The sequence below is a fragment of the Hippoglossus hippoglossus genome, chromosome 11 (assembly GCF_009819705.1).
Source record: "Hippoglossus hippoglossus isolate fHipHip1 chromosome 11, fHipHip1.pri, whole genome shotgun sequence".
NCBI classification, from domain to species: domain Eukaryota; kingdom Metazoa; phylum Chordata; class Actinopteri; order Pleuronectiformes; family Pleuronectidae; genus Hippoglossus; species Hippoglossus hippoglossus.
This window is the reverse complement of record NC_047161.1, coordinates 1,239,016-1,251,293: the sequence shown is the minus strand read 5'-3', so window position 1 is coordinate 1,251,293 and position 12,278 is coordinate 1,239,016. Positions and strand designations below refer to the sequence as shown.

At 47.1% G+C, this 12,278-nt stretch overlaps 1 protein-coding gene across 9 annotated transcripts in view; it reads right to left on the bottom strand.

The window, feature by feature from the left end:
- Positions 1-2,209: 2,209 nt before the first annotated feature.
- LOC117771048 overlaps positions 2,210-12,278 on the bottom strand; it is a 39,758-nt gene continuing 29,689 nt past the window's right edge. For 4 of the 9 annotated variants that reach the window (XM_034601038.1, XM_034601041.1, XM_034601039.1 and 1 more), the window contains 8 exons: positions 11,587-11,692; positions 9,346-9,564; positions 8,701-8,841; positions 6,923-7,078; positions 6,672-6,841; positions 5,003-5,137; positions 3,985-4,125; positions 2,210-3,461 (listed from right to left, as the gene is read on the bottom strand). In XM_034601038.1, coding sequence (XP_034456929.1) covers positions 3,231-3,461; positions 3,985-4,125; positions 5,003-5,137; positions 6,672-6,841; positions 6,923-7,078; positions 8,701-8,841; positions 9,346-9,564; positions 11,587-11,692 — 1,299 coding nt within the window. In that variant the 3' untranslated portion in view covers positions 2,210-3,230. The remainder of the gene's footprint in view (positions 3,462-3,984; positions 4,126-5,002; positions 5,138-6,671; positions 6,842-6,922; positions 7,079-8,700; positions 8,842-9,345; positions 9,565-11,586; positions 11,693-12,278) is intronic. The other 5 variants (XM_034601040.1, XM_034601043.1, XM_034601045.1 and 2 more) reach the window with 3 other exon arrangements.

Here is a 12,278-nt window from a genome sequence, read left to right as displayed (position 1 = left end):
TATTTCCGGGTGTTGTATGAGTAAATATCCGTGAGTTGTGTATTACCTCAACGTTTGTGTATCTTTAAAAAAAAGGGTTTTGTGTCGGATGAGACCGGAGGCTGTGGATTTTTCTCTTTTTTTAAAACTGGCAACCGACCATCTGGACAGCGGGAGACTAATGGAGCTGCTCAGTCCACTGTGGACGATTGTCCAAAGCCCCAGAACGACCTCCAAACTGCGAGGCGACCTTGTGGATGCCGCCGCAGAGCTCATCTCATCACGGTTAAGTTGATCGACGGAGGAGCTGAAGGCGGCTGACGACAGACAGAACCCCCGTTTACCAAACACGGCTTCCTCCCGGATTCAGCACCGATCACTACTTTACATCATTTAGACTTGTAACGAAGATGTTGTTTAACAGAACTGCAAAACCCTTCCTCCCTTCCTCCCTTCCTTCCTTCCTCCCTTCCTCCCTCCCTTCCTGTTCCTTCATCGCTCTCATCTGCTCGTCATCCTCTGGACTCAGTTTCTCAGGTGCTGTTTTTAAAAGTCTTTAAACCTGCAGATTTATCGAGAAGCTTTTCTTCACGTCCGTGTGAATTTACACGCGTCTGTTTCTTAAGGGGTTGTTTTCGTCCGTCTGTCTGTGGTTGGTGGTTAATGTATTTATTTATTTCACTTTTAGGTGACTCAACTGTTATCTCTAAACTTTTTAAAACTGTGAACAATGTAGGTAAATAAAGTTTTATTAAGTGAAATGTGTAAACTGTTCCTGGCCCTCGTGTTTTTTTATTTATTTAAACAGAACAGGACACAAACGTTTCTTTATCGCAGCCTCGTGGACAAAGATCTGAACTCAGGGGAGGACGGATGTAGAAATATGGATTTTAAAATCATCTAAAACATTTGAATGTTTCCATAGATGACAATAAAACAGAAACAGAAATAAATCTTTAACATCTACATTGAATTTCAGATCTAAAATAAGTTTTTATATTGAATTGGCTTCAAAGATCTTTCTTGTCAGTGTTTTCATTAAATTAAGAAAAACAGATTTCACTTCCATTTCTGCCTCAAAAGCAAAGTTGATTGCTTTTCATCTTAAACTTTATTTTGACAGGGTGACAGGAGTTTCTTATCGCCCGTGGTTTTATTTCTTAATTGTCTCGTTAGTTTTATTATTTTTGAAAGTAGAGTCGGTGTCGTTTCGTTGGTTTTATCTCATCTGTCATTTTCTTCTTGTTTTACTACGACTGTTCAGCTGGAGATTTGAAAATGATGATTATCTAAAGTAGTTAAAATAAATCTCTTTCATGCTTTGTTTGACACGGAGTCTGACGAGGTAATTTAAAGTGATTGAGCACCGGTGTAATTATTCAGCCTGACTGACGTCTCAGTTTTTCGTCAATGAGGTGTTTCTTGTTCCAAACTGCGGATCCTCTCGTGTGCTGCTCGGGCGTTTGATTCCCGGGACGAGATCCCTGAGCGGCGAGGGGACAACCAGAGGACAGATGCTCATCACGGCGCTCTGGTGCATCGAGGTCTCGGCCACCGGAGCGTGAGAGGGAATCGTTCTCTTTAGCAGCTCGCGACTCGGAGGAGAGAGATGACGGTAGAAAGTGATGTTGTATATGTTTGTCTATAGGTTACATCCTGTGTGAGCTGGTGATATATCGATTTGAACGTACAACCACACGTGACAAATGACTTCCTCTGTTTTTGTTTATCATCTAGATTTTCATGTTGAAGGAGCTGAAACAAAAAACCCACCATTTGCAACTGGACTTTTTAAAGTGGAACCACAACAAACACACAAAAAGCCTCAACGAGAGCTCAGAGCAGCACTTGAATGAACCAGGGCACGTATCTGCCTCCAGGCCCGGGGTAATGAGCAAGGCAGTGAAACAGTTAGAAGGGAAACGACTGCAGCTCTGTGGAGACAAAACCTTCCACATTCACACTGAAGCTTGAACACCAAATTTAATCTTTGCACGTTTTGCAAATTTGGCATTTTGACGTTTCAGTTCATTTTTTTTAGATTCAAATAAACAATTTAAACAGAAAGAAGATTTGTCTTCACCTTTGGGAGCCGGCATGTCGTCCTTCTTTGTTTCTAGTCTTGTAAACCAGCATCTTGATGGTGACAACAACAACAACCAGTAGAGAAACTGGAACAGAGCAGCAGCCAGAAGAATGTTTCCCAGAATATATATATATATATATTTTACACACAGACAAAGCTACATTCGTACAAACATACATTACATACATACAGTCTTACAGTCGTACAAATACATATCAGTTTATTGGATTTTTTTCTTTTATTACAAAGAGCAATTTGATATGTTATTACTTTGTATACTGTGTTACACTGGTAGGGCTAGGTCACTGTTAAAATGCATGCACTTTCCTGTTGGTTGTGTCCAGATCACGTGTTTGCAAATGACTCCGAGTGCACGCCACGCGCTCCGGGTGCACGCCACGCGCTCCGAGTGCACGCCACGCGCTCCGAGTGCACGTCACGCGCTCCGGGTGCACGCCACGCGCTCCGAGTGCACGCCACGCGCTCCGAGTGCACGCCACGCGCTCCGAGTGCACGCCACGCGCTCCGAGTGTCGCATTCGACCGGGTTCAGGGCATCACAGCCGCTCAGACGAGCTGTCAATCAAACCAAAGCACACGTGGAACATCCGACGACTCCCTGACCAGGTTTATTTTATTCTCCTGCAGGGTTTTCTCACATCACACACACACACACACACATACTTCTGCCGCACTCCGAGTTATTTGCAAAAAACTGTTTGACCCAACGTCTGGTCGTGTCCGTGTTGGTTGTATTGCACTGAATTGTTTTTAAACTAGAACCTTTCTTCTTCTGGTCCGACGTTGTCTTTTTTTGAGGATTTCACATCCGCCTGTTCGGCTGTCGGTGGTCCGACCGAGAATCGATCTCCTCCTCGCACGGCGTCGTTCAGCAGTCACTGAATTTTAGTTCGTCGCCTGCCACAGAGTTTATTAGTTCATCGTCTCATATTGTTATATTCCACATTTCCCTCATTGACCTTTGGGGCTTCTTGGCGTCAAAGTCTGTTTACATTACATCCAACGTTTCCATCTGAAAAAAGTCTTCTCCCAGTTGCTCTGACTCAAAGTGGGTAAATAGTTGGGAAGGGGTTCGGGATAATAGCTTGATTGATTGATTATTGGACTATTTATTTCCTGTTCTTGTCCGTTTGTGACCAAATGATTCAGTTGGTCGCAACAAACACGACAGAGCCCTCCTCCGCCTCTTCGTCCTTCTCCTCCAGGGATTGGACGACGCAGGGCGTGACCTCGAATGGTTTCCTCGGCTTCATGAACTCAACGCTCTGTGCCGACAGTCCGGGGCTCGAACCTCTGGCCGAGGGGACGTCTTCCCTCAGCGGGGACGGGCTCAGAGAGTACGACGCCGGCTCTAAGGTTAATGTGACCCCTTCTACCTGTCGACAAAGGAAATGAAGAGTTTAAAAAGACAAGTTGAGCTGTGTCACAGGTGAGTAAGTCTTTGTTCTACCTTATTAATAACTTCTATCTAACGTCGTCACTTTTTACAATTGATCACCTTCGTTTTTAATCTCTCACCCGGTGGCCGTGGCTCCTTATTTCAGAGTGGAAGCCTTTGAATGTTTTTGTACATCACTGTCAAATTCCTCTACTCTGCTAAACCGAACAAGAATTAATGGTATTGATATTAATCTGTGTCTCGTTAAGTTAATCTGTTCTTTTATGAACATGGAGGACACATGTGGGACAATGGGGATCAAGGTGGTGGCGTCTAAAGCTGTTTTCAGACGTAAACTCTGAAAGCAGCAGGAGATTGTCCTGGTCAGATGAAGCAGGAGGCTCCTCTTCTTCATCCTGAGATGTTTGTGTTCTTCCAGTTTCTCGTCCGTCACCTGTTAGAAACCTCATCAACACGTCCACTCACTCACTGTGAATCTCCCGGACATTGTCCTGCCTCACCTTCGTCAGCTCCTCCTCTTCCTCTTCCTCGTGCTGCTCCATGAAGTCTTCAGACTCCAGCTCGGGCTCCTCCCCGACCGTCTCCACCAGTCCTCCGACCAGTTCAGCCATCAGTCCACTCAGCTGCCCAGCCATCTCCACCTGCAACCAGTGAAGTTGACAGATTTGTCGCTTGTTATATTCTGCAGCACTGACTTCAAGCTTGGAGTGGGCGGGTTTCAATGGGTTACTGGAATATTCATGTGTGCTCAATCACCGACTGACACCAGGACTTCAGTTCCAGTGAGTCCTAGCAACCAAAAACTGAAAACACACACAAAGTACGAGGAGAAGAGATGCACAAGCAGAACAAGAGCGCTCCTCTGCCGCTGTCAGCGTGGCTTCCCTGTGCAGGAGTTCAGAAAGAAAAGGTCGGCAGGTACAACAGACAGAGATGCTGAATCCAAATGCCCGGGGTTGTAAACGTGTGGACCTTGCAGCATGCTACTCTGCAGACCAGGCAGATTTACATCCGGAGTCAGACTTCATCAGAGCCACTACAGGCCGTCATGCAGACTTTTTGGCAGTGCTCCATGCAGACCTCCAGCCTGTCTCCTACCTTTCCGACTTCCCCGGCAGCTTTCCCCATCATTCACTGCACTATAGATGTCTGCTAAATATCTCTGCTGGTATCAACAAAGCCAGAAAGAAAACAGACAGATGTGAAAGTCAGGGATGACGGGGAAACAGTTATTCGGGTCCAGTTCATAAACAAGATATTCCTGCATGTGGCTGGTGATGCATTAAACAACATGAACCTGAGTTGATAACAATAGCAGGAGAAGGAATAATAAGACATGAGGTCATGATGACGCTTCTCTCAACAGCAGTGACTAAAGGAGACTGTCCTGTTTCCCAGTGACTGTCTCTAGTCACGCAGCCCAGTGCCGTCGCGTCACTGCCTCTTTGTCACATTTAATTAAACCATCATCTCAAAGTCCCTAGTTCCACCGTCTGGATTCAGCGGCTGAGTTCGTACCTGGTGCGGCTCCACCTGCGCCGCCCCCCACAGGTCGGCGAGGCGCGGGTGGGTGGGGGGGCAGAGGCTGTGGATGGTGCTGTTGGGCGTGGCCTGGAGGGAAGGGGAGCCGCTGTGTAGCCTGTGCTCCATCGTCTGACGGAGGGAAACAAGAGCATCAATGAGGAGTCGCTGGAAATAAGTTTATTATGTTTGCAAAGTCATTGAACACAATGTGTTTTCAGCCCTAAACAACGATCTGCATTGTTCTGTTGTCCTTAGTTAAGGGGACCGTTGGGGGGGGTATTCACTCTACTGGGTGACGTTCGGGTTTCATTTGAAAACTCTTGTTTTTCCCCAGGAACAAACACAAACACCAGTGCTCCCACCAGAGGTTTCAGACGGCCCCACAGCTCCTGACATTTCCAGCTGCTCGTCGATGAACAACAACAGAGCCTCGGTGAGCTGCTGCATCACAATGTGGTTTCAGAGGCTCGTCGTTCCAAAACAAACCACAAAGTTTTATTCAGACGTTTGTAGGAGGACGGTACTTTGACTTTTGCTTTTGACTTTCTCCTCGTCTGCATTTATTCTCCCTCGAAATCATGAGTCATGGCTGCAGGGAATCGTCTCGGCCTCTGATGCATCCACCCAAATTGACTGACTTATTGAAAATCTTAATTATAACTGTAATGTAATATATTCAATGGGCTCCTTCACCAGGGTAACCACACGATACACAGCGTCGAGCGAAGGAGCTCGTTTCCATTAAGGTCTCGGTTCAGTGCTCCTTTTCTGAGACACGCTCCCTGACCTTCTTCAGGTTATTATTTCATAACCCTCACTTATTTAATGAGCTCGCAGAACGTGGCGATGCCAGAGAAGTCGTCAGAGCTGGAAACGTCTCCGGGAGTCACAGTTCATCACGACTCACTTCATCAGCAGAACAAACTCCCGGCTCAAAGTCAACAGCGGATGTTTAAACCAACAAAAGCTGCACAGACTCATTTCCAGACACTTTAAAGGAGATGACGAGTGGAGGAAATGTAATTAAACTAAAATAAGATTCACGGGGGATCATTTGTTTCCCTGCAGGATGATCAGTATTTATATAATTCAGCAGAAACAGGGTCCAGCGCTTGTTCGTGTTCACGTGTCGTTCCTCCCACATGAAGCCAAAATATGATATATAATATAAGATATGAACAACGCCATCTTGGGCCAAGTCCGGTGCCGTAGTGATGGAGGGACGGAGCCGTGGTATCGAGCTAATTGATAATCAATAACTAATTGAAAACAAACTTATAAGAAACACTTAAACATCCATCTGCAGCCAGCCACCAGGGGGCGATCAAGACACTTTTGGCTTCACTTGATGAGCTGTCATATCGTCCATTTTTTTTTTTACAGTCTATGATTTAACCATAAAACAATGTGTCATCAAACTTTAACCTTATTAATGCTCTTAATTGTCGGTTATAGATTCTGTAGAAAAAGGCTAAAGGTGTTAGTTGTAAAAGCTGCATTTGTTAAAAGATGTTCTTCATTCAAGTTCTATATTTATACATTTCTCTGTTGTAAAGTTTGATAATGACGTCTTGAGAATTATTACCATTCTTTCTACGGACTCAGCATCGCCCCCCCAGTGCTCCGTCGCTCAGGGGGGGCTCTTCAGTGACGTTCTGCCTACCTGTTGCTGTTGGTACTGCAGGATCTGCTGCTGGTAGTGGTGGAGCTGCTGCAGGTGCTGGAGCTGACTGTGCTGCTGCAGGGCCAGTTGGGCCTGGTGCTGCTGGATGAAGCTCCCCACCGACCCCTCGAACCCGTCGCTGGGCGTTCCGCCGACTCCGTTGCTGCCACCTAGAGCATCCAGAAAACTCTCAGTGTCCAGGGCTGTGAGACGCTGCGCGGCTCTTAAGAGAGACAAGGTTTGATCCTCACCGGCAGCCATGATGTACGAGCCCGCGGCGGGGGAGGCCACGCCCGAGGGCTGGCTGGTGATCGGGTCCCAGGCATCTGAGGACGACAGGCAACACAGGCCCTGTGAGACGTAGGTGTGAGGCCAGACATCTGCAGCGGAGTGGTGCAGCACCTGGTCTGTGCACAGGAAACACGAGGATGTGAAACGAGAGGAACTCGAGCCGAGTGGACGGAGAGTCGATGGTTTAATAACCCCAGGGTTTTGATTAGAGGCCTAAATAAAGTGTTGAATAGGTTGAGGTATTACGTTCTAGGTCTTAGATGTGTTTTTAATTACTGCTACGTTCAGTAACAATACTCCTGTTGCACTTTCTGTAGTTCTTCTTTCAGTGATATTAATATAAGATATGAACCTGCAGTAATAAAACTACAGACCAAGATGGAACTGATCACAGACCGTCTGCAGACACCTTCTGTCAGGAGGAGGAACCTGATGGACTCTGGTTTGTCCCGTCACGTACCAGACATTACGTTTCCTTCACTATCGTCTTCAAAAGGCCTGAATGGAACCTGCAGAAACCCTGAAGACGGGAAAAGAGGCGTGTGGTGGAAATGAGATTCTGCAGAAGAGCGTTGCAGATTATTCTCCTCACTTAAATATCCAACTCTCTCATTTGAGACCTTGTGCTTTCTACCTCGAGTGCCTCCTCATGCAAACTACTGAGATTCATCCTGTAAGTCAAATCTCTCTGAGCTGCTCGTTAGCAGTTTAAATCATATACATGCACACGCAAAGTGTAATGACTGTAATGGGAGGATGATTAGCTTATCTGCAGCGGTGTTGTTGTGGAGGAGAAACACCCCCCCGGTCCTAATGCTGATACTAAGTGGTGTTTTAATCGTGTGTGTGTGTGTGTGTGTGTGTTTGCTGTACGTGTGTGTTGGTGTTGCATGCTAGATAAAGTGCAGCGCGGAGCCCATATGGTGCATTAATGAGAGCGGGGCTTAGTCCTTGTGCTAACCTACAGGATCCCTCGGGGTTCGGGCAGCGCTCCTCTGTGCTGAACACCAGCGAGGACTCGAACTCAAACGGTTTACAGTGGTACGTGCCGTGTACAAGTGAACGCAGCGTGCAAGCCCCCCCCCGCGTTTCAAATCATTTCTCCCTTTGTTCAGCTGCCTGCTCGAGGTTATCTGACTGTTTCCTCTGAGGTTAGATGCAGTTTCCTCATCTCATCGTCTCATGTGCAACTAAACTGAACAGATTCCGTCTGAATTCAAAATGAAAACCTCTCACAGCTTAACTCAAACAGCTTAACATTTCACTTCCTTATTTAGTCCCTTAAAGATTTCTGTGGTCAGATTCTCTTGCACTCGCACGCATGACGCTGCGTCACAGGGTGCTGTGATGTTTCAGAGATGACAGGCTGTCGTCTGGATTTGTCATTCTGAGGTTTTTTTGAGTAGGAGCCCAGTAGCAGTGAAAGACAGAAATGTGCAGCTGTGTGCCTGCCCTACAAAAGTCCTCTGCAGCTGGATGGGAGAACAACTGACGGGGCTGTTTTTGGTTTCCAGCGGGGCTTTGTTTCCCCAAACTGTGGATCTCTGCACGACAGAAAGCACCAGAGCTGAACGTCCAAAGATACGAGTGTGAGCCGTCTTACACGTATACGTACGTGTGTGTAGTTATGACGGCTTCAACGTGTTGACACTTATCTGCAGGTTTCTCCCACCTCGCACCGCAGCAGTGACCCTTTTCGTCCTTTACGAGATTCGCAGAAAGCTTGAAACTGCCGTACCTCTGCTGGTGATGCTCTCCTGGTTGACCTCGCTCAGGTGAGCCACGCTGCCCTGGTTGGAGCCGGCTCCCATACTCTCCCCGTCCATGGAGTTCCATCCGAACAGGGTCGCCTCGGAGATGGCAAACTGCTGCATGATGCCTGAGGGCAGGCGGGGGGGGGGGGAGCAAGGATGTTAGCGGTGAGATTAACAGCAGCATGTAACGATAAGATCACTTAAGTCATAGAAACCCAATTAGAGATGAATTACAGTGGCAGCAGCTTCGCTAACACAGCAGTTAATTAGGGAGGAAAACAAACAGGAGGCAACAACATTAACATATTAACACCAAGGGATAAATGTGAATGTTGCAGAGAAACAACTGATTAAATTATGAATTTAACTTTGCTACAAAAGGAACTGGAACCGTTTAGATTTTCACAATATAAGTGAAGACAAAATGTGAATCGGTGGCTAGAACAAACATTTCTCACCAAAAGAGCAAATAATTGATGAGTGATGAGTCTCGAGGTTGACTCGGACATTTTGGGAGAAACCACAGACTGTAAATAAAGATGGACGACGTGTCTCCACCTCCCCCCCATTGTTACAAATGAGCCTGCCCAGTGTAGCACCTGTTCAGGCAGAACCACGTGTTCCCTCACCTGCAGCAAAGCGAGCCTCCTTCTCGCCGTCGCTGAGGTCGCTGTACATGTCGCTCTCCAACCTCCTCGCCTTTTCTCTCTGCAGGTTGGTGTGTCCCGTGCCCCCCAGCGGGCCCGCGGTTGGTTTGCCCCAGCTCTGCCACTCGATCATGTGGGCGACGCGGCCCTGAGCCATGGCGGTGGGCTTGGTCACTTTGTCCTTCATGGAGCGACTCACGCCTACAACAGGTACACGGGGGGGGGTGGAGGGCAGGAGGAGCAGACCAGACACACACACACAACACACACACACACACACAACACACACACACACAACACACACACACACACACACACACACACACACACAACACGCACCAGACACACACAAACACTGTCAAGACGACTTTGTGCCTCTGCAGTTGACTACACCTCCATCTGAGGCTCGGAGGTGGAGCGATGATGGGAAACTGGGGAACGTTGCAGGAGAAGTGTTGGAACTGATTGAAAATGTCAATGAGGTAATAAATGTATTGATATGGATGAATTCAGGAAGGTCGTGACTGGTTGTGAGACTTCATTAGGATCATTAGAATGACCGTGGATCATTTTCAACTCGTCCTGAAATTTGTTCTGGGAATTAAACAGCTTTAATTCCCAGAAGTCTGCTGATGTCAGATTCAACATGTGAAGCTCTCTGTGATTTAATCAAATAAAAGCTTAGACATTCAGATGTAACTAAATTAACTGATGAATTAGTCGTATTAATGAATCTCTGGTTAGTTGCTGGACTGGAGTCGGCAGGTCAGAGGTCAGGAGGCGGGTCGGTCGCCCTCTGGGCTCGTTAAGAGTTTGATGAATTGAACAGAAAAGGATGACGGCTGAAAACGCTGACAAGCCCACATTAATAATTAAAGCCATTGCTCATCTCTTGGCAAACAGAATAAATGAGATTCATTAGACTTTACGCAATTAAAAGAGTTCCAGAGCGCGGAGCAGAGGAAGAGGAGACTAATCCTTGGGTGTAAACAGAACGCTGAGAAGGGGCCACCGGCAAGTCTCTGCCCAATTAAGATGCAAATACCAGATTCAAACTAGAGACATACACTCTGAGTCCAACGCTCGCAGAGAGGCTGATCGATAAGGAAAATGAAAGCCAAGTCAAACAGACATGAATAAACACAGATAGAGCGTTGGAAACCGCTCCCCGTGTCCGGGGGGGCAGGTTACAGGCGTGGTTATAAATAGAAACAGCTCTTCTCCGTTGACAAAGAGAGACGATCTCATTTGAAAATCAAACACTTCCCGCAGAGTCTAATTGGGGATGGAAATAGAAATGAGACGGATGGGGATGAGGGGGGGTGGTGTTGGGGTCTCGGCCATTCAAAGGCTCCAAAAAGAAAAACAGATTTATTTTAAAAAACGCACGACAGAAATGACACAACAACTCTGAGGTTCTTCACTTGAGCAATATGCAAAAAGCACAGAGCGCCAGACTGTGAGGCACAAAGAGCGAGGAAGCACAGGAGAGGCGCCCGCCAAGTTCACCACACGCCACCACGCCACAAGCACCGCGCCACGCCACGCCACCAGCAGCAGCGCCACCACGCCACCAGCAGCAGCGCCACGCCACCAGCAGCAGCGCCACAGTACAAACACACCACGTTTCCCAACACGCCTGTGGAGATGCTTCAGGAAGTCATTAAAGTAAGTAATCTCACTTACTTTAGTTTCATTGAAATTAAAAAATCTGACTTGAATCCCATCAATGACTCTGCGAAATGTGTCATTGACGTCTGCTGTTGATATCAATGGAAGAGAGGGGGGGGGGGGGGGCACCCACAGGGGCGGCCATGTTGGTTCCAAGCTCCTCCTCCTCCTGCTCGAGGGTGAAGTCGTGTGTTGATGCAAACGTTGGTTTTTAAAATCCGCTGTTTACGGCAAAGGTCAAAAGATCATTCCTGTTGTTGTTGTTGTTGTTGTTGTCGTTGTTGTTCAGTGTGTGTAATGAACCTTTGGCCTGAAAGCAGCGCAGCAGCCGAGTGGAAGCAGACGCAGGTTCACAGGCTGCGTCACCAAACCTCTGCTGCTGAACTGCTCTGATGCCAAACACACATCTGAAGAAGACACAAGAACAAACCCAGAAGGATCTTTGACACGTCGGGGACGTTCAGCTCAACAACGAGTTCGTCCTCGAGCCGGCGTGGAGCGAGTGGAGGCAACATGGGGGCAGTTTTACCATCTAGCAGCACAGACACACACCTGACACACCTGTCAGAGAGGACTTAGCCAGAGCACCGATCCCGTAGCTGTTGTTGGACTTCCTGTTGAGCTGGGGCAGGATCGAAGTAGTGTCCTCCATGGACGACTGGAGGAGGCAGAGGACGGGGGAGAGGAAGACAAAGATGGAGAACAGAGACAGAAGAAGGAGGAGGGAGGATTGCAGAGAATAAATAATGTGACGGGAAACATGACGAAATAAAGATAAGAAAGAAGAGGGAATAAAAGAAATTGAGGTGCAGAGAGCAGATGATTGAAGATAGTTTGAGACAGAGAGAGAAGAAGGAGGGAGGAGGGAGGAGGGAGGAGGGAGGATGTGATGGGAGGAATAAAAAGGACAGTTAATAATTCAGAGCTCTGGTAAATGATGGAGATATTCTGCGGCTGACGGGAAACAAAACGATGCTTGAAGTGGTGAAGCAATTTAAAATGCACAAAAAGGAGTCGGCACAGAATCCTCATGAAATCTTAGAGATACAGTTTCATCACCAGTGAAATGAAGAATTTATTATACTGAGTAGAAAAGTTTATCATCTTAATTTATCATCTTTATATACAGTCTCTGTCTCATACAGCCTCAGACTTCAGTGTGATATAATATTCATGGCTGAATCGACGTCTTTACTTTATTCCAGATGTTGTTGATCCTCTCCAGAACAAACTTGATGAGTGTT